General features: G+C 55.6%; 1 protein-coding gene across 12 annotated transcripts in view; it reads right to left on the bottom strand.

The window, feature by feature from the left end:
• RNF157 (ring finger protein 157) overlaps window positions 1-25069 on the bottom strand; it is an 80220-nt gene that overhangs the window by 6136 nt on the left and 49015 nt on the right. Inside the window, exons 3-20 of one of the 12 annotated variants that reach the window (XR_001304379.2) lie at window positions 22611-22728; window positions 22260-22348; window positions 20213-20359; window positions 19000-19117; window positions 18544-18610; window positions 18246-18289; window positions 17856-17903; window positions 15373-15444; window positions 14741-14903; window positions 14488-14600; window positions 10923-11161; window positions 10094-10202; window positions 7548-7659; window positions 6779-6913; window positions 6423-6488; window positions 5571-5619; window positions 2840-2950; window positions 1211-1704 (exon numbers count right to left, since the gene is read on the bottom strand). Coding sequence is in view for 9 of the 12 variants with exons in the window: in XM_021066597.1 (XP_020922256.1) it covers window positions 2326-2354; window positions 2684-2950; window positions 5571-5619; window positions 6423-6488; window positions 6779-6966; window positions 7548-7659; window positions 10094-10202; window positions 10923-11161; window positions 14488-14600; window positions 14741-14903; window positions 15373-15444; window positions 17856-17903; window positions 18246-18289; window positions 18544-18610; window positions 19000-19117; window positions 20213-20359; window positions 22260-22348; window positions 22611-22728 (2038 nt within the window). In the remaining 3 variants the exon portion in view is untranslated. Of the gene's footprint in view, window positions 1-1210; window positions 2355-2683; window positions 2951-5570; window positions 5620-6422; window positions 6489-6778; window positions 6967-7547; window positions 7660-10093; window positions 10203-10922; window positions 11162-14487; window positions 14601-14740; window positions 14904-15372; window positions 15445-17855; window positions 17904-18245; window positions 18290-18543; window positions 18611-18999; window positions 19118-20212; window positions 20360-22259; window positions 22349-22610; window positions 22729-25069 lie in introns of those variants that run through there. The other 11 variants (XM_013989891.2, XM_013989892.2, XR_001304378.2 and 8 more) reach the window with 11 other exon arrangements.

Genomic DNA, 25069 nt, shown 5'->3' with positions numbered 1-25069 from the left:
CGGGGAGGGTGGACCACAGGGTGCTCCCTGGGCCCCTGAGGGGAGTGGCATCCACTTGGAGAGGGAAGGAGCCCTGGGAGGGCCACCCCAGCCGGCGGTACATCGCAGGGGGGAGCGGAACCCAGAGCTGGGCATGATGGGCCTATTTATTCCCCGGGGCTCACGGAAGTGGACACTCCTGTCATCAACCCGAGAGATGCTTCCAGAGTCCCAGCATTGTGCTACCGGGGGGATGCTAACAGCAGAAGCCGAGAAACACTTCACCAGGACAGCACGCGGGCCTCCCTCTGCTGCAAGCGCCCTTGAGACCCCTGGGTGAGGCTACAAGGGGCACGCCTCAAGCACTGGCACCCGAGGCCCCCTCCCGGCCATCACCACAGGCATCTGGTTTCATGTCCGGCCCGATCTGTGAACCCAGCTTCATCTCGGCATGGCTGGCTCCCCAGGTCACCTTGAACCCCAGGGGTCCCGGCTTCCTTCCTGGTCTCACTGCCTTCCCGCAACCCCAGAGCAGCATCAACACCAATGAGCAGGTTGGCCGGGGGGAATCAGGAAGAGGAGGAAGCAGAGCTGCCACCAGCATGGTTGGCTAAAACAATTTCCAGCTGCTCCCTCTGCCAAAACATGGGGGTGGGCGGGGGAGCCCTGGGGTGGGGAGGAACCTAGATCTCTGTCTGTCTCTCTCCTGTTTCTTTTTAGGGCGCACCCGTGGCATCCAGAAGTTCCCAGGCTGGGGGCTGAATTGGAGCTGCAGCTGCCAGGCTACGTCGCAGCCACGGCGATGACATCTGTGACCTATGCGCGCTTGCTGCAATCCTGGATCCTTAACTCACTGGGCAAGGCCAGGGATCGAACCTGTATCCTCATGGACACTCGCTAGGTTCTTAACCCACTGAGCCACAATGGGAACTCCCTAGATTTCTCTCTCGAAGCCCAGCGACAGGATGGCTGGTATAGTTGCTGCAGACCCAGCACGGAGCAAGGGCAGAGATGTCATCTTCCCCAACTAGTGGCCCTTCCTGTAACCTCTGCCACAGAAGCATCCCCGTTTCTGCAGAACAGGGATTAATCTAGCCTCACAGATGTTTTTTTTCCTTGGAAACGTCTCAGCTGCTGAACACAGGCCCTCGCCAGCTAGGAACGGAGCCGTCAGCAAGATGCGCGCACGCCCAGTGAGCTCGGGGCTGGACGCTCCGACAGGACAGTGTTGGCACGGAGTGAACATGAACTTTCTTTCACACAAAGTCCGGAGAACACAAATGAGTGTAAAAAGAAACAAACCAGACAGACTTACATTCGGCAAAAGGACATGAGGAACAGATGGACAGACAGAAGCGAGGTACGGAGTGGGAAGGCAGGGAGTGAAGGGGACCCTGGACCCCGGGGGCTCCAGCCCGGACCTGGCCGGGTCAAGGCCACCCGGGGAAGGACCGGAGCCCTTGGGAAGGCTCGGGGCAAGCGTCTCCGGGAACGACGGCTTCCCTGCCCACAGCCCGCCTGGGGCCAGGGCTGTGAGGACCCGGCTCTTTCCCAGGCCGATGGAGAGTGGCTGTGGCCCTCGGGCGCCTGGAGCCACGTCGCGAGCGAGTAAAGCACTGGACCCATGACGAGACCTGGCTGCTCAGGGCTGAAGGAGGTCTTCATTTCAGGGCACATTCGAGGGATTACAAGCGACACAACGTGAAGGCAATCTCTGCTGTGAACCTGGGGGCGGGGGGGAGGGGTGGGATATGGACCTAGTCCACCGCGCAGCAGGTGGCACCGCGGGAGTGTGAGTGACAGTCTCCTCCATGGGGACTCGTCCTAGATTCTGTCCAGTGTTGTGAGAAGGAATAAGGGGGGCACTGACGGCCAGGGTGACATATTTTTTTTCTTTTTAGGGCCGCACCCTCAGCATATGGAGGTTCCCAGGCTAGGGGTCAAGTCAGGGCTACAGCTGCTGGCCTACACCACAGCCACAGCCACGCCAGATCTGAGCTGCTTCTGTGACCTACACAGATGCTCATGGCAACGCCAGATCCTTAACCTGCTAAGCGAGGCCAGGGATGGAACCTGCATCCTCAAGGACACTAGTCGGGTTCATTACTGCTAAGCCACGACGGGAACTCCCTGGGTCACATTTAAAGTTGGGGCTCCGGAGAGGAGTCACCCTCATCCCCTGGGCTCTCCTCTGGGACCCAGATCTGGTGGGAACCCAGAGCTCGAGGGGCACGTTGGCTATGAAATGCTGGCTGGCAGACGCCTCTCAGAGTCTAACTCAGCCTGTTCCTCTGAGGAGCTGCAGGTTCCCTTCTCAAGGGCTCAGGCAACCTTTGCGAGACCTTCTCAGTGACATGGTGCCTGCCTCGACGTCCCTGAAAATTTTTTTTTTTTTGGTGTGCCCAAGGCATGTGGAAGTTCCTGGGCCAGCAGGGATTAACCCCAAGCCACGGCAGCAACCAGAGCCACAGCCATGACGATGCTGGATCCTCAGCCGCTGGCCACCAGGGAGCTCCCTCAAACTCCCTGTTGATGGAAACAAGATGGGGCCCCCCTGCCATGGGATCTGCAGGATCGTGATGGAGGGGGGCACGGTCAGGCCAAGGCGGAAGCGTCTGGAGAGGGGGTTTTGCTCCTTCCTTCCTGTGCCCACAGTCTGGCTCGGAGCTCAGAGCGCCTTGCTCCAGGCCTCGCCTGAGGCAGCCTCGCTTCCTCTCAGCAGCTGGCTTCCAGCATCTTAGCACACACCATGCCTTCTTGCAGCAGCGGCAGGGCAGGAGATGGGTGCCTCGGGGTGCGAGCAGGGGTGCGAGCAGGGAGCGTCTCCCACCAAGTTCATGTTCAGCAGACTGCCACTCACCGGGTAAGCAGGCCTCAGAGCACCGCTTATTGTCCAGTGCTTTCACGCTGGCGACGTCAAAGTCATTGTTATTGTCACACTCCGTACCTAGAAACGCGCACGTCCTCTGGCCTGTAACGGAGTTAACGCAGTTAGAGAGGCCTGGCCGTATTGGTCTCTGCTTTGCTGTCCTTAAAATTAAAATCTTAAGGATGGAGACAAAAAAAAAAAAAAAAAAAAAAAAAACCAAAAAAATCAAATCATATGTTAAAAGAAAGACAATCATTAAGTGGGTAAAGAGAGGACGAGAGAGGAGTCCAGCTGCGTGGGTGTGTTCGTGTCCTCGCACCGCCTGCTCGGCTTTTCCCTCGACTTTCCAGCCTTTGTTCCTGGGAGGCCAGACCCCTGGGGAGGGCTGTGGGCTGCAGAGCAGAGCCATGCTGGGCTGGGAAGAGCTAGGAGAGCCACAGGGACGTGGCCCTGGCCTTGCGGTGTCCACGCATGGGTGTAGCATATGACTACGAAGCTCTGTGGAATGATTAACACCTAGAACAGCAACCAAAGCTCCTCAGTTCCATGATTTTGTGTTTTTTTAGGGCCACGCCCGTGGCATATGGAGGTTCCCAGGCTAGGGGTCCAATAGGAGCTGCAGTTGCTGACCTATGGCACAGCCACAGCAATGCGCGATCCGAGCCTCATCTGTGACTTATACCACAGCTTACGGCAGCAGTAGATCATTAACCCACTGACCGAGGCCAGGGATCCAACCCGAATCCTCATGGATACTAGTTGGGTTCATATGGCTGAGCCACAGCGGGAACTTCCCATAATTTCCTTTTGGCCACACCCTCCGCATGTAGAGGTTCCGGGGCCAGGGCTTGAACCTGTGCCACAGCAGTGACCATGCTGGATCCTTAACCACTAGGCCACCAGGGAACTCTCCATAATTTTGCATATCAAATCAAAGATCACATCGTTCACAAAATTACGATTTTTTTCTTTTTTTGCGTCTTTTCTAGGGCCACACCCGCGGCATATGGAGGTTCCCAGGCTAGAGGTCTAATCGGAGCTGGAGCCACCGGCCTTCGCCAGAGTCACAGCAACTCAGGATCCAAGCCCTGTCTGCGACCTACACCACAGCTCACAGCAACACTGGATCCTTAACCCACTGAGAGAGGCCAGGGATCGAACCTGCAACTTCATGGTTCCTAGTCGGATTCGTTAACCACTGAGCCATGACAGGAACTCCTATGATTTTCTTTTTCTTTTTTGGCCTTTTTTGTCCTTTATTAGGACCGCACCTGAGGCATATGGAGGTTCCCAGGCTAGGGGTCTAATCGGAGCTGCAGCTGCTGGCCCACACCACAGCCACGCCAGATCCAAGCCACGTCTGCGACCTGCACCACAGCTCACGGCAACACCGGATACTTAATCCACTGAGCAAGGCCAGGGATCGAACCCCCCACCTCATGGTTCCTAGTCGGATTCATTTCTGCTGTGCCACGATGGGAACTCCTGATTTATTTTCTGATGAAACTTATTTATTTTGAGTATGTTTTAAGGGACTGACCAGACCACTACAGCTGTGTCAGAGGGAAGGGGACAGTTTTAGGTGTTATTTTTCAAGGCCCCCCCCTTTTTTCTCTCAGTGAAAGGGCGAGGAACAGACATCCATCCGCCGCGTGGGCCATGGAACATCAGCTGGAAACCGCTCGCGACCCTGCACTTGTCGGCAGCAAATATTCGACGGGGTGGGGGCGACGATCCCTGAGGGGAACTCGGGAGCCCTGAGCGCGGAAGACATCAGACAGCAGCCGAGGGGAGGCGGGGCCTCACCCAGCTCGGGTCTCGCCTGGCACGAGACAGTGCGGCGGCGGCACAGCCGGGGTGGCAGCCCCAGTGGCCCGAAGGGGTCCAGTGTGTGTGTGCACACCTCCGCCCGTCCCCAAGCGACGGCCAGCGCTGAAGCACAAGCGGCTGGGATGACATCTGCGTCCCGGCTGGGAGCCAGGTCTGTTCTGGAGGTGGCCCCTCTGCGGAGGCAGCTGGGGGCAGCGGAGGGAAGCGCGGGTGCTCCCGGGACACCTGCGCGCCCTTCCTCGGTAGGAGTCCCAGCCCCGCCCCACCTGCTCCCTTCTCTGCGGGACCTTCCGCCTGCCGAGGCCCAGCAGAAACAAACCTCTTCCGATGAAGATATAAGCGAGGCCTGGAGGACGGTAAAGAGAGTCACTCCAGCCGCCTACAGAACACCCGTCTGTGCTGAGCTGCCAGCCGAGCCGCCACCGAGCCGCTGGCTGCTAAGAGCCCTCTGCTGCTGTCTTCAAAGCAAAACCAACCCTGCCGCCCGACCGGCCTTCCTCCCACGAGGAGGAGAGCGTTTGCTGCCGCTAAGCTTCGGGGCCACTCCAGCGGCTCCGCGAGCAGCAGCCGGGATGCTGAGGCAGGAAGGAAGGTGACGGAGCCGCCCAAGCCCAAGACGCCTGAGCATCTGCTCCTGGCCGACAGGGCCCCCGTGTGTCTTCTGCGGCCTCCTCCTCCAGACATGCTCGGCTCTCCAGCCCCCAAAGGGCTGGGAGGACCACGGAGGTCCTCGGAGCCCCTGCCCCCTTTGACGGCCCTCAAGATGGCAAGCTCTCCCCAAAGGCCATGCTTCTGGGCAGCACCACCCCGTCACACCAGCGCCCCTGTCTGCACCCTCTAGAGAACAGCCAGGAAAGAGCAATAACAAGGGCGCAAAGGCCAGGTCTTTTACCATCTTCTTGAGTCGGGGATCCGTCCTCTTCTTCTAGAAGGTCGTTTCCCTGGGACAGAGGGAAGGCGCTGTGAGGCAACTGGCCAGGGACAGAGCTAACCCCCTCGCTACCTACACCCATCCCGGTGCTCGAGACGGCCCGGGGGCCGAGCCGGGCGATTCTGCTTGGTGAGGCAGGGTGCTCGGAGGACCGGGTCTGGGGGAGGGCACAGGCAGGCCCTCGGGCTGTCGGGAGCAGCCTTGGCACTGGCTCAGCTCACACTGTCTCTCTGAGGCGGAAGTCCACGTTGTCACGTGAAAAGCGAACCGTGAGCACGTGCGGGAATCCTTAGCATCCCAAACCCTCTGCAGATAGTCCTTTGAGAACATCTGGCCCCAGAAAGAGCTCCGGGCCCCCACTGTGAGCGGGGCCTGCCACACGTGTCCCCTCCTGCTGGTCAGCGCCCTCTCCACACTGCCCTGTAACCCCGTCTCCCCCGCCGCCGGGCCGCTCTTGGCTGGGCAGAGTCGGTGGGGGGGCAGGCAGGAAGCTTGTCCCTAGGTCTTTATGTCCCCTGTGCCGGGGGGAGCCGTCAGCCAGTTGTCCCAGGTCAGTGCTCACCGAGTGAGTGGACAGACACACTCTCGAGGGTCTGGCTTAGGAGACCTCCCTCTGGAACTCACCCCAGCCCGTTACACGGAGACCCGAGCCCTCCGCGAACGGGACAGCCCCCCGCTCTGCACCCCACCTCTAACCGATCCAAGGGCACCCCCTTAGAAGGCTTCTCACAGAACAGCCCCGTGCTACGTGCATCCCCTGCGGAAGGCCCGTCCGAATGGGGAAGGGGGCACCGCGGGCCACTCCGGCGTTACCTCTGCATCCTGCTCTTCGGCGGCCAGGCCCACGAAGTTGTAGTCTGGAGATGCTGCTGGGGTCACCTGCAGAAGAGCCACAAAAATCAAGGCGTGGGTGCCATGGCTCTCCCACCCGCCTCGCCTACCCGGCTTGCCTGGCAGCAAACCGCAACCAAGTCCTCGGGACAGAAGTGGTGCCAAATACATCAGATCTGAGGGAGCCTCTGATCCACCTCTTTTTTCCGGGCACCCCTGCCGAGCACCGGGGGGCTTTGCAGATCCCCCCCACTCCCTGCCGGGCAGCCCCTGCTCGAGTTACTCGGGAGGCGAGCTCGGAGTGGAGCGGCCGGGACGGCCCTTCGTCCCTCCCTTACCTCTTCCTCTTCTGAGGGGGCCCGGCTGGCGGCCTGGGGGGAGGGCAGGGCCTCCCCCTCCTCTTCGGTGCCAGGCGCGATGTAGGAGCCGGACATGGAGGAGACGGTGTCGGTGCTGACCTGCGAGTGCTGGCTCTGGGAGGACACCATGGACATGACCGACTGGGCCAGACTGCTGCTGGCCGGGTCTTTGGAGGCAGCAGTCGAAGGAAGGAGACGGAGGTCAGGTGCGGCTGCTGTGAGCTGCCCGAGGGGCGGCCTCTCTCTGCAGCCAGGCAGTGAGGCCCATGCCCGAACTTGCCCTCACCCACAAGGCTTTATTGTCTTGTATTTGCATTATTTTCTTGGCTGTGCACGTGGCTTGGTTCCTGCATCAGGGATGGAACCTGAGCTACGGCAGTGACAGTGCTGGCTCCTTAACCCACCAAGCCACCAGGGAACTCCCTCGGAACGTTTAGATTTCAGGTTCTCCAAGATTTTGTGCCTTTACATCTTAGAGCTCAGAACTCAACCTCAGGGATGGGGATTTTTTTCCTGGCACAACAGCAGGGCTGGGGGTAAGACACCTGCTTCTCCCCTCACTCTGCAGCAAGATCCCCTCTCCTCGCCAGACAGCGAGGCCCCCTCCCCGCTCAAGTCAGGGCCTGTTTTGTGACGCTGCTTAGGTATTAGTTTTCTGCCCCCAAGTCCGTCCTGGAGGAAACCTGAGAAGCGCCATGAACTCGGCTGACAGGGAAGAACACGCAGAGGCTCCCAGCCCGTCCTGTACCTTCTGGGGAGGAAATTGTGGATGACAGAGGCGTCCCTGTGCAGGACGACTGGTCGACAGCGCCTGACGATGACATGGTCAGGTTCTCACTTTCTGGGGTGCCGTCACATTCCTGGGGGGAACCGGAGGGGGCGCCGGTCAAACATGGTGGAGGGAAGGTAGCTGTGAGGGCCAGGGGCCTGGGCGAGGGGGGGACAGGGATCCTGGGAGGGACAGCAGAGGGTGACAGGCAGAGACCGCGCCGGTTTCTCCTCTGTCATCGAGTCTCTGCGGCCCTGACCCGGAGGGGCTGTCTCCCAGGGGAGGTGCAAACTTCAGTCAGCACATCCTGCCCGAGGCCCAGCATCTGCTGGGGCCACACAAAGACTGCAGCTCAGGTGACACAGGTCACCCAGCAGCTGTCACACGGGAACACCCCAGGCTTCCCCAGCACTACAAACAGCTTTCTTTCTGAAGCAGAAGAACACAAAACTAGCGGAGGCCCCACTGCCTGCTGGGCCTCTCCACTGGGCTGGCGGGTTAGTTCCAGCTCGATGGACGGAAGGCAAAAACCACCTCCCCCAGCCCGCTTGGCACCCCACCCGTCTCCTGGGCTTGAAACCTCATCCCGCCCCAGGCAGATGCAAAGCCCTGTTGATTCTCTCTTCACGGCCTGTCCTTTCCAGGCCTTCTCTTATTATCTTTTGGCTGCACTTGTGGCATGTGGACGTTCCAGGGCCAGGGATCGAACCCGTGCCCCAGCAGCCACCGGAGCCGCTGCAGTGACAAGTGACAACACTGGGTCCTTAACCCAGTGAGCCACAAAAGAACTCCCGACATTCTTTTTTTATCTTAGTTCAGGCGTCCCTCCTGCCTGGGCCCTTGGGGTTGTGCCTGGCTCAGTCTGTCTCCCGCCTGATCCAGTCTGCACACCTTGGCCAGGGGGGCCCCTGTGAAGCCAAGCTCCCACGTACCTCTGGCCTGCTCGGAGCCCCCTTCCTGCCCCAGCTTCACCTGTCCTCTTGCTTTCTCTTTACGGTCACACCCTCGGCATATGGAGGTTACCAGGCTAGGGGTCCAATCAGAGCTGTAGCTGCTGGCCTACACCACAGCCACAGCCACGCTGGATCCTTCACCCACTGAGCAAGGCCAGGGATCGAACCTGCGTCCTCAAGGATACTAGTCAGGTTCGTTTCTGCTGAGCCAAGACGGGAACTCCTTGCTGTCTCTTCTCGTCTAAGACATTCTGATATTCAGCTCAAATGCTGCTCCTCCATCACGCTTCTCCCGGTTCCCTGCACCGAATCTGATCCTCCCTGTCTTGGCCGCAGCACGTCCGTGTCTCTGTTTTGGACGCACTCATTTCCTCTAATTAAATTCATTCATTCATTCATTCAACAAACACTTTCTAACCCTTATGTGCCCGATGTGGGGGTGGTATTGGTGTACGGGTCCTGTCTCCAACCGGACCAGGAGCTGCTCAGGACTGGAACCACTTTTCCCCTTCCTAGGCCCCCCTGCATGCAGCCCACCCCTTACCGGAAGTGGGTGTGACAGACCTCTGCCCTCGGTCAAACAAAGCCTGTGAGGGTGCACAGGAGAGAGGGTCCCATCCTCTACTCGGCCACCTGGCCTCCCCCCTCCTCCCCCAAGCTTTTCCACCTGCTGCGCCTGAGCCCAGAACCCTCTCTCCCCAGACATCTGCACAGTCCGTCTCACCTCCTCTGGCCAGGGACCACTTTTTGTCTTCTTTGTCCTGGCCATGCCTGTGGCATGTGGGACTTCCCAGGCCAAGGACGGAACCTGCGCCACAGGATTGACAGCAATGGACCCTCAACCTGCTAGGCCACAGGGGAACTCCCTGGACCACTTTTTAAAGCGAGCATCAAAAAAAAAAAAAAAAAAAGGCAGTTTCCGTCGTGGCTCAGTGGTTAACGAATCTGACTAGGAACCAAGAAGCTGTGGGTTCGATCCCCGGCCTTGCTCAATGGGTTCAGGATCTGGCGTTGCCGTGAGCTCTGGTATAGGTCACAAATGAGGCTTGGATCAGGCGTGGCTGTGGCTCTGGGGAAGACCCCTAGCCTGGGAACTTCCATATGCTGTGGGTATGGCCCTAAAAAAGACAAAAAATAAATAAATAAATCGAGCATCCTCACCTCCAACCTCGACACTCCCTTGCCTGACATTCTGACTGCCCGCTGGCACCTGATACCTCTGTGCTCACTGTCTTTTGTGTCTGCCCCACCCCAACTGCCCAGGGTATAAAAAGCACCACGAGGACGAGGACAGGGACGAGGCACAGCAGGTGGAAAAGCTTGGGGAGGAGGGGGGAGGCCAGTGGTGTCTCCCCCTGCTGCTGTCCTTGGCACAGGGGGCAGGGCTTGCTCAGAAACCCAGGCTCTGCACACCTGTTGAAAGAAGGGTTCTGGCCACACCTCTGCCACTGTCTCACTGAGTGTTCAAAAGGTGTCGAGGAATGAACCAGAGCAGACAGATCTCAAGAGGCTGGCGGGCAGCAAGGAAAACAGAGTCTAAAACCGAGAAGAAAGCAGGCCGGCATGTCTCACCTCCCCGAGATGCGGGGCTGACAGCCGCTGGGACAGCTGCGTCTCCGATTCGCTGCAAGAACGCTCGTCTTCCTCTTCGTGCAACACAGAAGAATTTTGGGAGATGGACCTGCAAGTCCAGAGGGAGAAGCGGCTGCAGCCAACGGCCTCCTAAAGGACGGCGCTTGCCTGCACTGCCGGGAGCGGACGTCCCGGCGCGAAGGGGACCGGAGGGGAACTGAAAGGGACCCGGATCTTCAGAAGGAGCAGGGACAGGCGAAAGGGCGCCAGAGGGGCCGAGACCCCTTCTGGGCGTCAGGAACGCTGGGTTCTCCCTTTAGCTCCTTCAAACACTTGGGCCTGAATTCGGGAACAACCCAAAACCAAAACCACTGACATTCGCAGTATTTAAATATTTTCATCTGTAAACCAGCCTCCTTTCCCCGGTCGTGGAAACTCGCTATGACGTGTGCCCCGCTGGATTAAAACGCTGAAGAAATATAGGTCACAAGCTTTCTTCAGACTCAGTGACCTCCGCGGGGGCCCGGGTGACCCCACTGACATCATCCTCCCCCCGCACTCCCCCCCCCCCGAGTCAGAACACCGAGGGGCTCCTCGGGCTGGACCCTCCCAAGTACCCCCATCCCTTCCCATCTTCCCTCCGAGGGGCTGGGGTGACTGCCCCCCAGGTCCTCAGTAAAATGAGCAGTTCCGAGAACAGCCCGGAGCATCCACGCCGCCCTGGGACCCGGGACTGGGCCAGCACCGAGGAGGGGACAGGAGGGGACAGGCGGACGGGGCGTGTCCCATCAAAGACCCCGGGCTGAGCGCTGGCCCGGCGGCCACTCACTTGGAGAGAGACTTTTTGAGCTTGAGTCCCTGGCTGCCGCAGTTGGACAGGCGGTCGAGGGGGGACAGCGTCCGCACGGGAGGCAGGTGGCCGTCACTGCCGTAGGAAGGCAGCATTCCTGAGAGGTGGCCGTCTCCAAGCACGTGGAGCGGGGGCCCCGCTGGGGACGGGGCGAGGGGCCCATTGAGGGCCTCCAGGAGAGACACCACTTCGTAGCCTGGCGGAATGTTCTCTGAGGACTAGGGGAAGCAGAAGCAGGTGGCACAATTAATTACGTACGCTTTGTTCTATGATGTAAGTTTCTTCCACTACGCTGGGAAAATGCTTTCTTTTAGAGGCGGAAGAAAGATAAAATATCAGAGAACCACATATTCCTAGGCTCTGCTTACAGATTTGTTAATAAAGTGCATTTTTCTTTGTTCTTTTTTGGTGCCCCCACAGCATATGGAATTTCTGGGCCAGGGATCAGATCCGAGCCGCAGTTGTGACCTACACCACAGCCGCGGCAACACTGGATCCCTTAAACCACTGGGCCTGGCTGGGGATCGAACCTGCGTCCTGGTGCTGCAGAGACACTGCCAATCCCTTTGGGCCGCAGTGGGAACTCCTAATGTGCATTTTTCTGATTATAATAGAAAGACGAGTTCACTACAGGAAATTTGGGAAATACATAAAAGTGGAAAGAAGAAAAAAAAAATCAACCGTCACATCCCACAGGGCTAACTTTTGTCAGCATGCCAGTGTATTTTCTTCCAGTTGTTTTCTCTGTCCCGTTTACACAGTCAGGATCAATCTGTAACTATCAACTCTACACCCAGCCTATTTCACGAACAGACGTCGTTTCCTCCCCGTGTGTCCCTTTTCATAAACACCATATACTTCCCAACTCTTTCGTGGGCGCTGGTATTTAGTGGAACCCGTTTCCTATGGTAAACGATGCTTTGGTGAACATCCGTTCATTTATTGTGCATAAATCTCTTTTTTCAGATCATTTTCTTGGTAGAAATTTGGAGACCTTAGATGACCAAATACGATTTTTTTTTTTTTTTGGATTTTTCTAGGGCTGCACCCATGGCATATGGAGATTCCCAGGCTAGGGGTCGAATTAGAGCTGTAGCCGCTGGCCTACACCACAGCCACAGCAACATGGGATCTGAGCCGCGTCTGTGACCTACACCACAGCTCATGGCAATGCTGGATCCTTAACCCACTGGGCGAGGCCAGGGATGGAACATGCATCCTCACAGATGCTAGTCAGATTTGTTTCCGCTGAGCCAGGATGGGAACTTCACCAAATACAAATGTTTTTAAGGCTCTTGATACATACAGCTGTTCTGTTTTTTTTTTTTCGGTGATATTTCTAGCTACACTCCTACAAGCACTACAGAATACTTATTTTAATTACCTCTCAGCCAGCATGGGGTATTTTCAAAAAAGGAAATTTTTAAAATTGAAAGGTGAAAAATGGTATCTCATTTTAATTTGTGTGTTGATTTTTTTTTTTTTTTTTTTTTTTTTTTGTCTTTTCTAGGGCCGATTCCCACAGTATATGGAGGTTCCCAGGCTAGGGGTCTAATCAGAGCTGTAGCCGCCGGCCTACATCACAGCCACAGCAACGCAGGATCCGAGCCATGTCTGGGACCTATACCACAGCTCACGGCAACACTGGATCGTCATCGGCCCACTGAGCAAGGCCAGGGTTCGAACCCGCAACCTCATGGTTCCTAGTCAGATTCGTTAACCACTGCGCCACGACGGGAACTCCTGTTGTTGATTTTTAATGTGGTTGACTTAAAAAAATGATTCTTAGCCAGCAATGTTTCCTCTTCTGAGAAATTTTTAATATATCCTTTGCCTATTCATCTGCTCTTTCATTCAACTGAGTTACGGTAAAGATACTAGCGTTTCCTCTGAGGCAAATGTGAATACTTTTTTTTCTCTTTAAATGATTTGTTGTTTGCCTTTTAATATGGGTCACTTTTTGCACATCTAATGTTTTAAAAACTTTTTGTTTGTTTGTTTGTTTGTTTTTGGGGGGCTGCACCCATGGCATATGGAGGTTCCCAGGCAAGGGGTTGAATTGGAGTTGTAGCCACCGGCCTGCACCACAGCCACAGCCATGTGGGATCTGAGCTGTGTCTACGACCTACAGCACAGCTCATGGCAATGCCAGATCCTTAACCCACCGAGCAAGCCCAGGGTTCAAACCTGTGTCCTTATGGATACTAGTCAGGTTTGTTAACCACTGAGCCACAATGGGAACTTCTTATAAACTTTGGGAGTTCAGCAGGTTAAGGGTCTGGTGTTGTCACTGCTGTGGCTCAGGTTCCATCCCTAGACTAGGAACTGCCACATGCCCAGGATTTGGCCCCCCAAAAAAGTTCAGGAGTTCCTGTCGTGGCTCAGTGGAAATGAACCTGACTAGTATCCAGGAGGACACAGGTTCCATCCCTGGCCTCGCTCAGTGAGTTAAGGCTCCGGGGTTGCCATGAGCTGTGGCGTAGGTCACAGACGTGGCTCAGATCCTGTGTTGCTGTGGCTGCGGTGTAGGCTGGTGGCTGCAGCTCCAATTCAATCCCCTAGCCTGGGAACCTCCACATGCTGTGGGTGTGGCCCTAAAAAAATACACACACACAAAAAAAGTTAAATAATTTTTATATGGTAAAACCTACCTGTTCTGTTTTTGTAGTGCTCCATTGTTTTCAAGCTTAGAGAACCCTCTCCCATCCATAGTCACTAGAGAATCATCTATAATTTATTCTAGGTTTTAATGTTTTGGTTTGCTGTGTTTTTAGTACAGTTAACTAGTTACTCCACCTGGAATTTGCCCTCTGGTAAGAGTGAACGGCTAAACGAACTGATTTCCTCCCTAAACAGCAACCTAAACATCCCAACACCATTTACTGAATAACTAGTCGTTAATCTCCTCCACTACTGTGTTAACCAGAAGGCAAAACCTACTCGGAGGCTTTACTCTTTTTTTTTTTTTTTTTTTTTTTTTGGCTGCATGCACGGCCTGGGAAAGTTCCTCGGCCAGAATTCGAACCAAAGTGGCAGCGGTGACCTGCACAACAGCAGCAGCAACACCGAACCTTAACCCACTGCGCCACAGGGAACCTCGGCGCCCTCACTCTTAACACCAGGAGGCCGAGGTGCGTTGTTTCATCTGCTTGGTTTCTAGTTCCTGAAGCCGTGAAATGGGATAAGGGAGAACAGGGACCCTCTTTGATGGTCCAGATACGAACTGTAAGTTGTGTCTACATCCCAAACGGGCACCCCCTTGTTTCTCTTTGGGGGAGTTCCAGAGCTGGCCCCCACCCCGCAGTGGGCACGCGTGCACACACACAGCGAAAGTGCAAGCAGAGGCTCTAGAAACGGTAGCTATTAACTGGATACAGAGGCCCAAGGCGGGAAGCGGAGGTTCTAACCATCAGCACCCAAGTTTCCACTGAACCATCGGGTGCCTCTAACACGACGCGACCGCGGCCAGCTCTTGGGCGCCGAGGCTTAACCGCGCCGCCGAGGCCCCCACGGGAGGACCCCAGGTGGAGAAAGCCCGCCTTACTGAGTGCTCTTCCGAGTCAGATGTCTGGGAGGAGATGATGGGGTTAAAGCTGGTTGGGGACAGGGGGCCCAGCTTCTTCCTCATGGCTCGGATCTGCAGCAGTGCCCGGAAGGCTGCGAGGAAGAAACGGGCCATCAGGACAGCGCGATGCAGGAGGGAGGGTGGACCAGAGCCGCGCGGAGCCACGCGCCCACCTCCCCGAGCCCGTCCCTTGGGGACCCGGCAGCCACCCGCCGCGCGGCTCGGGGCTTACGCAGTCGGCAGATGGGGCAGTTGTTGGCCTGGTAGCGCAGGGTGTCTGCGCAGGTGTTACACAGGCAGAGGTGGCGGCAGGGCAGGATCAGGGTGTCCCGCACGTCGGAGAGGCACACCACGCACTCGGCGCTGTTGTCGCTCACTTCATCCTCAGCCACCTGCTGGGAGACAGACGGGGATTCAGCCGGGGACCCAAAGACCCTCTCGTCCCACGCCTTCTCTGTGAGCCAGCCTGCAGAGCTGAGACTCGGAATACAAACAGCATCGCGCGGCTTCACGCAAGCGGGGAGTCTGCCAAGCGTGTTCACAGGCTGGGTCTCACTGCTTCTGACAAGTGCTTGTCTCAAGGCATCCTTGCAGGCGCAGATCTGGTCCTGCTGACGCCTGGCACGGAAGAGGCCCAGAAGGCTGGGGAGGTGGGGGGAGGATGCACTGAGGGACGGGAGACCTGATCCAAACCAGCCTACTTTCTCATGTCCAAGGTCATACAGGCGGCTAACCGTCTGAGAGGAGGAAGAGGAAATACCCACTAGGGTCAGACGGATTCCACTGATTCCTAGATCCCGCCGTGTCGGGGAAGGACTCCCTGAGCCTCCCGGGAGGACCCGCAGCACTGGGGAGGGAACTTGCCTTCGACTCCTGCGTGTTGTACTTGTTTTCAATCCCGTAGATCTCCTGAAGGAGGTAGCTGACCCCGTCCACCTGAAGAGCAAGGGGAAAGTTCAAGGGCAGCCTGACTCCGCCTCGAGATGACAGTGGGCGCTCGCTGCCCCGCCGCCCGCCCCCCTTGGTAACCAAGGACACTGCTTCACAGTGACAAAGATCAAAGGCCTGGATGCTTTTACTGACTCGTGTCTCCTCTCTGGGAGAGGAAAGAAACTCGCATGGGTAAGGCACCCACCCTGATACCCAACCGGGAGCGGGACCGCTCACCCAAATGAGAGCAGTACGTGTACTGCGGGTCCCTGTGACGGACAGGGAAGAACGGCAGAGCCTAGGAAAAGCGTGGGCTGCCAGGCATTGAAACAGAAGCACGGACTGTGCAATAACAGCTAAGCTTAGACAGTGCCAAAGGGAAGGAACGGAAACGGGAAAGAAAGAGAAGAAATATGGGCGAGGAAAAGGCGGGAAGGGAAAAGGCAGAAGCAAAGAGAGAGAGACTGTGCCCCCCCACTCCCCATCGGAGCACCCTGACCCACAGGGCGAAGTCACCCCTGTTGGCCCTGCTTGTTTTTTTTTTTTTTTTGGGCTGAACCCGCAGCACATGGAGATTCCCAGGCTAGGGGTCGAATTGGAGCTACAGCTGCTGGCCTACACCACAGCCACAGCAACGCAGGATCTGCGCCACTTCTGTGACCTACCCCACAGCTCATGGCAATGCCGGATCCTTAACCCACTGAGCGAGGCCAGGGATGGAACCTGAACCTCATGGCTCCTGGTCGGATTCGTTTCTGTTGCTCCATGATGGGAACTCCAGCCCCGCTTGTTAAAACCTCAACTTCAATGCCTCGTCCCAGTCCCAGCAGCCTAGCCATGTCAGCGCCAAGGCTGGCCCATCCCCTATTTAGGCCAGCCCACTCCTCTCTCTGCCTGGCCTCTGTCCCCAGTGAGACTCTCCCCTAAGACCCAGCCTGTCTCGGGTTTTACATATCCCACTCTCCAGTCTGACAAAGTCTGTTGCTAACGCCAGTCCGGCAACGAGAAAAGAGCTAAGCCGTTCTCATGGAGCTACCCTGGCCTTTCATCCTATCCGGGCCCCTGGGGAAGAGGCCTCCCCCTGAAGCAAATCAAGGAGGCCTGGCCTTTCCAGGCAGCTCCCCGGGCTCAGAATCTGTTTTCGTCTTGGCCTCTCTTAAAACTTGCTTTAGGGAATAACTATTGTACCTCAAAAGGCTAAGAACCTGACTAGCCTCAGTGAAGATGCAGGTCTGACCCCCGGCCTCGGTCAGTGGGTTAAGGATCTGGCATGGCCGCAAGCTGCAGCACAGGTCACAGATGTAGCTTGGATGCCATGTTGCTGTGATTGGGGTATAGGTCTCCAGCTGCAGCTCTGATTCAACCTTTAGCCCAGAAATTTCCATATGCTGCAGGTGTGGCTACAAAAAGAAAAAACAAAAAACAAAAACACCTTGCTTTAACAGAGCGATTATATTGGAAAGGACACTATCAACAAATTCATACTAAAGTATTACAGACTACTATCGACGTCATTAAGGGCAGAGTGCACTTGATACCCCAAAGGATGAATAATGCACAGTTTCGGGTATCTGTCATGGATGTGCTGGGGGGAAGGGGGTGCTTTCTTGGCATCTCAACCAAGCCCACCCTGTCCTCACCCGATGGCTTCACACCCTCTGTGTGATGGCTCACCCTCCCCTGGCAGTGTCACTGACTCCACTCTCCCCTCCACGCCTCTTTGTCTTCCCCCACCTCTGCAAGGGTGAAAGGGAGGTGATGGCACATGGCCGGCTGGGGATGGGGGTGGGGGGTGTTAAAACTTCCAGCGAAGCGTAGGTCGGCAGCAACAGCTGTGATTAGACCCCTAGCCTGGGAACCTCCATATGCCTTGGGTGTGGCCCTGGAAAAGACAAAAAAACAAAAAACAAAAACAAAACCCAAACAAACAAAAAAATGACAACTTCCAGCAGACATGCATAACTTGCAGGTCATTCTGGAAGGGGGCCGATGGCCAGCAAACTCTGAATCCCGGGAAAGGAACGTTGAGACAAGTTCAGCCAAGAGCTCTGGCTGGCCCTGAGCTGGACCCCGGTGCTCTCAGCCTTTCGTTGGAAATGCCGCTCCCCCTGGCATTTTAAATCAAAAGAGTTCTCCCTAAACCCCCGCCAGGAGACAAATCTTGTCCTTTGCTTTTCTGAGTCCTCTGCTCAGATAACGGTGGCCTCGGCCCCAACGCTGGAACCCGGACACCAAAACTCAGTATCCTTTTCAGGCCACCCAAGCAGTTTCAAACACAGAAAAGCACTCCTTTTTGCTTTTCTTCTTTGATTTAAAAAGGGGGAAAAAAAAAAAAAAAGTGGAAGGGAAAGAAGAGGGTTTAGTGAAAGAGTGAAGAAGGGGGCGGGAAGGGGCAAGAGCCCGGCCTCGACACTTACAACTTGTTTCTGCTTGAGGGGCTTGACGCAGAAAGTCCCGTCCGTGTGCTGGGGTGAAAACACGACAGTTACGACAAGGGAGGAGGACAAGGGGCCCCCCGGCTGTTCTTTTGCTACTTTGCTCAATTATACACGTTCTGGGACACCCCCCGCTCCCCGGCCGGCGTGGACGCCTAACACTGGAAGGTCTTCCAAGCACAGAGTCCAGCCCTTCGGCTTTAAAAGAGAGGAAACCAGGCTTAAGGAATCGAAGGTTGTGCCGAAGTTGGTGCTGCTGCCCTAATGCCCCGCCCGGCCGCACCCAGGCAGCCAGCAAACAAACTCCATGCCTCCTCCCGGGAAAGAGAGTGCCACACGTACCAAAGCGAGGCCCACATGGTACCCACTGACCTTTTCAAAAGTGCCCAGCAGGACGTGGCAGTGGCCAAAATACTCTGAAAGAAAGGAAGGCACAGGGATGAAGAAGAAGAAGGCCAACAACACGGCTCTGTTCCGCCGCCGCCCCGACTCCCCGCCGTCCTGCAGAACGGGCCCCCCGGCTGTCGCCCTACAGGAGGCTCGTTGCCCGAGGAGCTCAGGAGCAGGAAACCCCGGGCCGACACCCGCGGAGGAGCCTGTGGGTGTCAGGCCGCAGCCGCTGCCAGGCCCGCGTGCTGCAGAAGCCGCAGCAGACAGGAGGCGCCCGTACCGTCTCCTTCGTCCACCACGGCATGGACCACCAACGGGTAAACCTCTCTGTCCAGGTCGAAGCCGAGCTGGAAGGAAAAGAAAAAGGGACTTAGCCGTTTAGAGGCAGGGGAACCCACCGGGGGCGGCTGGTCGGGAGGCCTGACCCTCATCTCCGCTCCCCACTCGGCAACTGCCTAAGGCCGCCGGTCTCCCCGTGAGCGTCTCATGGGTGGAGAGGCTTCTGCCTGCAGCTGCTTCCTTGGAGCCCGGCCTTCCCAGAATGTCCTAGGCCAGTGGCTACTGTGGGAGAGGAGAACCTTTCCAGGGCGTGAAGACCTTGCCAGGCAGAAGGGCCGCACAGACCACGACACCCAGCCTGGCGCTCTGCCGCCGGCCGGGTCCTAAGCGGCTCCCGCGCCCCGTGGGTCTGTGTGCGGACCCTGCCCTGCGCTCTGTCCCCTGGCCGGCAGCTCACCTCCTCCTCGGCCCACTCGGAGGGGTCCACAGTGTGGGAGGGCAGGCAGAACTGCTGGCACACCCCACGCTTGTAGTGCACCGTCTCCGACTGCAGGCTGCTGTCTTTGGGGATGTAGCTGTGGGTCAAAGTGGGGAGCAGAGCGCAAGTTACTATGGGGCCAGATGACCTGACAGCTTCCTCCGTCCCATGCCTGTTCTCAACTGCCAGCGGGTTTTAGGAAAGGGAAAGAAAGGAAGTGGGGGTGGGCGGGAGGGGAGAGGGGTGAGGTGTGGGGGAGGGGCACAGGCAGGCGGAGGTGGGGAGGGGAGGAGAAAAGGGGGAAAAAAGGATCTCCTTTATAATCCCTTTCCTTTGCCCTTGCTTGGTAATGTATTAAAACTTAGTGATTGGAGCTCCCATTGTGGCTCAGTGGTTAATGAGCCTGACTAGTATCCATGAGGACTTGGGTTCCATCCCTGGCCTTGCTCAGTGGGTTAAGGATCTGGTGTTTCTAAGAGCTGTGGTGTAGGTTGCAGATGTGGTTCAGATCCGGTATAGCAGTGGCTGTGGTGTAGGCTGGCAGCTGTAGCTCCGATTTGACCCCTAGCCTGGGAACCTCCACATGCCGCAGGTGTGGCCCTAAAAAAAGACAAAAAAATAAAAAAATAAATAAAAATAAATAAATAAATAAAAAATCAGAGCTCCCATTGTGATTCAGTGGAAACGAATCTGACTAGCATCCATGAAGGCACGGGTTCGAGCCCTGGACTCTCAGTGGGTTAAGGATCTAGCGTTGCCGTGAGCTGTGGTGTAGGTGGCAGGCACGGCTCGGATCTGGCGTTGCTGTGGCTGTGGTGTAAGCTGATGGCTGCAGCTCCGATCAGACCCCTAGCCTGGGAACCTCCACACGGCGCGGGTGCGGCCCTGAAAAGACAAAAACCAAAAAACCAGTAACTTATTTCTTACACCCACACACAGAAAGGAAGCGTAACAGATCTTTAACAGCTTCTCCATGACCTGCGGGGCGATGCTGCGGTCTGTCCCTCTGCCAGGATGGCATAGTTTGAAGGGCAAAGGTGGCACAGTGCGGCTGCATAGAAGACCACCGCAGGTCAGGAACCAGATCTCACCTGGCTACAGAAAAGAGTGTGCTGCCCCGCAGGTGAGTGCGCCTGGCCGGGGTCCCGGCCTACCTGGGAAGGAAACGGCTCGCCTGGCCCCTCGGTCTTACCTGGCAATGCCGCTCTGGAATTCTTCGGTGGCCTGATAATAGATGGTGATGGCCACCCGAGCGTCGGTGTCAAAGGTGAACTCCACATTGTAGTGGACTCTGGCTCTGCCGGCCTCGTCGCCCGGGGCCTTCACTTCCTCAGCACACCTGGAAAACCACAAAGACGCAGCATTTCGGGGCAGCAAGTTAACATTTTATTTTAACAAAAGGGTTTTTTTTAACGGCCACCCCTGCTATATATGGACGTTCCCAGGCTAGGGGCTGAATTGGAGCTGCAGCTGAGGCCTATACCACAGCCACAGCAACACCAGATCCGAGCCGTATCTGCAACCTATACCTTGGCTTAGGGCAATGCCGGGGCCTTTAACCCACTGAGCAGGGCTAGGGATCGAACCTGCGTCCTCATGGATGCTCGTCAAGTTCGTTACCACTGCGCCATTATGGGAATGCCCTCACTGTTGATTGTTTAAAGTGGGTGGAACCCACACCACAGGGGCGACAATGCTAGATCCTTAACCTGCTGAGCCACCAGGGAACTCATGCACTTTGTCCTTTGGAGCAGGTCCCTCCTGGAGCCCCCTGACCTGCTCCATGTGGACCCGGAGCCCTGCATTCCTGCTCGCTGCCGCCGTCCTGGAGTCTCGCTGTGAGTCCCCTCTGCCTCCTGCCCGCAGAACAGCGTCTCTCTCCCACACCTCCTGGCTTCTTCGCTCTTGGGTTACACTCTCGTTCTACTGGAGCACAACTCTCAGTAACTTCTTGAAAAGGGCTTCATTGGAGAGAGAAACCTTTCTTTCTTTCTCCTTTCCTTCCTCCCTTCCTTCTTCTTTCTCTCTCTCCCCGTCCCCGTCTCTCGGCAGATGTGGCTCAGATCCCGCAATGCCGTGGCTGTGGTGTAGGCCAGCAGCTGTGGCTCCAATGTGACCCCTAGCCTGGGAACCTCCATATACTGTAGGTGTGGCCCTAAAAAAACCCCAAAACTGTACACTTTAAATGAACGAACTGTGGACTATGAATTATATATACACACATATACCAATGGATTACATATACACGCCACTCCTGAGGCATGCAGAAATTCCTGGGCCACGGATTGAAACCTTGGCACAGCAGTGGCAACGCTGTGCCCTCTGCTCACTGAACCACCAGAGAACTCCGAGGTAGTTATCTTTTTTTAGATGATCAGAGAGAAATAAACCTCCTGATCTCGACAAGCACATAACAGTCTCTGAGTCACCTTCCTTGTCCATTCGGGGAAATGCGGGCCCTCCGGGTTGCCCTAACCTAATCTGTCCCCAGGGAGCCGGTAAAAATTAGCAGACGGACGTGCTATCTGGTTGGCAGCCTTGGCTTAAAAGTCCCGCTGGCTCAGGGACAGCACAACGGAGGCAGCTGTGCATGAACACTCCTATGGATGACGGTGATGAAACCACAGCCCAGGGCACCAGAGGAGGCTCAGAGAGCAAGAACACGTGGAGAGGTAAGCATGAGCAATAAAATAAGGATCTCCTGTGCCAAGTTCAAGTATCTCTCCCCGGCCCCCCTTTCTCTTGGCAGCACTTGGAGCATGTGGACGTTCCTGGGCCAAAGATCGAATCTGAGCCGCAGCTGCAACCTGCTCCACAGCTGTGACAACGCCAGATCCTTAACCCACTGTGCTGGGCTGGGGATCGAACCTGCACCTCCATGGCAACTTGAGCCACTGCAGGGACAAGGCCATATCCTCAACCCTCTGTGCCACAGCAGGAACTCCCAAATAGCCCATTTGCACAGAGGCTTGTCCAGGTATCTGCAAAATTCACCCTCTCCCCCAGCAATTCTTTTCTTGGAACGTTCATCAGGTACGGGTACTGACGACGGCCTCCTGGGAAGCCATGGTTCTTCACCAACACCGACCTTCACAGCAAGTTCAAGGGCAGAGACAGCGAATCCAGGCAGCCCACCCCCTGGAGGCCTGCAGGACGGGCTCTGGGTCTGGCAGAAACTGCTCTGTGCGTCTCCTGGGGCGTCAGCTGCCCCTGGAACCCGGCCTCGAGCTCGAACTTACTTGACGAGTCTCAGGGTGTCCTTCCGGATGTTGATCAGGCTTCTCAGCGTCTTCACCGGTTCTTGGGGAGGAGGAGCCGCGTAAGGAAACTGTGGCAGAGAACAAAGCGGAGGAGACGGTGTGTTTAGAAAGACCGAGAACCGTATTAAATGAACCCATTCAAGGTCACAGCCAGTGGTAGAACTGGGATCCGACTTGGCGTCCAAAACACTTATCTGCTTTCCCCATTTGACGAAGCTTAGGTGAGTCGGCATTCGAAATGCGGACAACTAATAAAAACTCCCACTGAAGTTCCAAATACCAAGGGACACATGGTGGCCGAGTTAATCACAAAAGGCTTTTCCATCTGACCTTACACCACGGGGCAGCCGGACCCGCCGGGCTTTTCCTTCGGCGAAGCCACAGGGCGTCGGAGGAATTTAGGAACTGCAAACACCAGAGGACCCGATCATGTGTGCAGAGCAGACGCCTGCAAACAGTGGAGAACAAGTTTCCTCTGCAGCTGATCATAGAAAGCAGAGGGGTTTTGTTGTTTTTTAAATGGGAGCCAAGGGCTCTTTGGGGTCATCAGAGGCTTGTGATTATCTGTCATCCTCCAGATGCTTTCGCTCCCTTTCCCCGTGTGGGCATCTGGGTGTGCAGTTCTGAGCTGAGGATAACGAGGAGATAAGAAGTGGGAATCAGTAGGAGTCCCTGTTGTGGCTCAGCGGTAACGAACCTGACCAGGATCCACGAGGATGCAGGTTTGATCCCTGGCCTCACTCGGTGGGTTAAGGATCTGGCATTGCTGTGGCTGTGGTGTAGGCCACCAGCTGTAGCTCTGATTCAACCCCTAGCCTGGGAACTTCTATATGCCGTGGGTGCGGCCCTAAAAGCACGAGAAAGAAAGGAAGGAAGGAAGGAAGGAAGGAAGGAAGGACAGTTATAAAAAACTTAATTGGGAATTGCTTTTGAAGATTACAAGTGATTTAAAAGGTTCCCAGGATTCTTAGAATGTAATTTGGGCAATAAACATTTTTTACCTATGGCTCACAGAAAACCTACTTGTGTTTGGAGCTTGTGCAAAAACCGTGGTGCTCCTAGTTCCCAAGAGTCTACCCAGGGCTGGCGTCCGAGAACAGGATATTCACGTGAAACTCTGTGCCTTCACAGATCTTTGCTGAGTGCGGCTAGATTACTTGGGAAACATAATCAAACCTACGGCGCATCTGACTTTATGGATTCGGTGTGCCTGCTGATGCTCCAGCTGACCCTTAAGGAAACACGTTTAATCCGACCACCAGATGTGCAGTGAGAGGATCGACCGAGCGACACTTTACCTTTCCACTGACAGCTTCAGCACATGTTGTTTTAATTACACAACAGTTGCTTTTTTCTGTATTCTTTCTTTGTCTAGTTGGGTTCTTAACCCACTGAGCCATAACAGTGACTCCCGATAGCTGTCTGTTCTCTAATTACAAAGCAATACATGTTCGAGAAGAAAACTTGAAAAACATAAAGATGGGGAGTTCCCGTCGTGGCACAGGGGAAACGAAGCCGACTAGGAACCATGAGGTTTGGGGTTCGATCCCTGCCTCGCTCAGTGGGTTCAGGATCCAGCATTGCCGTGAGCTGGATCTGGCGTTGCTGTGGCTGTGGTGCAGGCCGGCAGCTACAGTTCCAGTTGGACCCCTAGCCAACTAGCACATGGGAACCTCCATATGCTGCCCTGAAAAGACAGGACGGGACGGGACGGGAGAAAGAAACGAAAAAAAAAAAGATGTACAGAATCAGTCACAATGTCCCCACTCAGCAAGACCAAAGTTCATACCACAGAATATGTCTTTTTTGGCCAGGCCCTAGGCATCCAGAAGTTCCTGGGCCAGGGATGGAACCTGAGCCCCAGCAGTGACAATGCTGGATCCTTAACTTGCGGAGCCACCAGGGAGCTCCAGGATGTGTCTTTTTGGACAGGCCTCCCTCCCTCCTGCTACAGCCGGGCACTGTTTCAAACTGCACACACTGTTTTATTGTCTCCCACTTAGAAAGATGTGGCAAATATTTAAAAAGCCTACAACTGACAATATCAGTACACACCGCAGAGACAGGAGCATACGGTAACCCCTTCCACAGTATTCAGTGTTTTCAGCTGGTTTTACTTTTTTTTTTGCTGCTATATATAATGCCACGGTCAATGCCTTGTCCCTGTATTTCTGCAGGCCTGTTTGATTATTTCCTTCAGACAAATTCCTAGAAGTGGAATTACAGGATCAAAGAGTAATAAGCATGTTTTGAAGGCTTTAAAAACTGTTTTTGCCAAATTGCTCCGCAGAAAGCTGCTTCCAGTTTTGCTCTCCTGCTTGCAGCGTGTCGGGAGCTTTTATAAGGAAAGCTGAAATCCTAGTGCCGATCGCGCCTGGCCCAATGCTCCACCCCCTACTTGCTGGGCTGTCACACTAAAGGAATTTAGAACAATTTTAAAATCAGCTTAAGCAAAAAGTAATTAGGCAGGAAAACCCGACACAAATGCTTGTCTATTCTAAAGCCAAAATAAATGACTTTCGGATTAACATTTTTTCTGGAGTAGCAAAGTTAATCATATTCATTTGCACGGGTACATGGGCGTTATCCCCAGCGCCTACCTGAGTTTAAAAAAGACACAGGTTTTCCACTCACTTGGTGTCCATTTTTCTGCATATCCTCCCCCTGAGAAAGGAAAAGCTTGGGGAGAGAGGGGGAAAAAGGCTAGTTGTCTGTGTCTTCCACCGAGAACATTACACGTGAGGATAACTGGCAATGACACTCAGTGCTCAGGGAGAGGTACAGATGGG

Source organism: Sus scrofa, chromosome 12, assembly GCF_000003025.6.
Source record: "Sus scrofa isolate TJ Tabasco breed Duroc chromosome 12, Sscrofa11.1, whole genome shotgun sequence".
Classification (NCBI taxonomy): domain Eukaryota; kingdom Metazoa; phylum Chordata; class Mammalia; order Artiodactyla; family Suidae; genus Sus; species Sus scrofa.
This window is presented reverse-complemented; position numbering and strand designations above follow the sequence as displayed.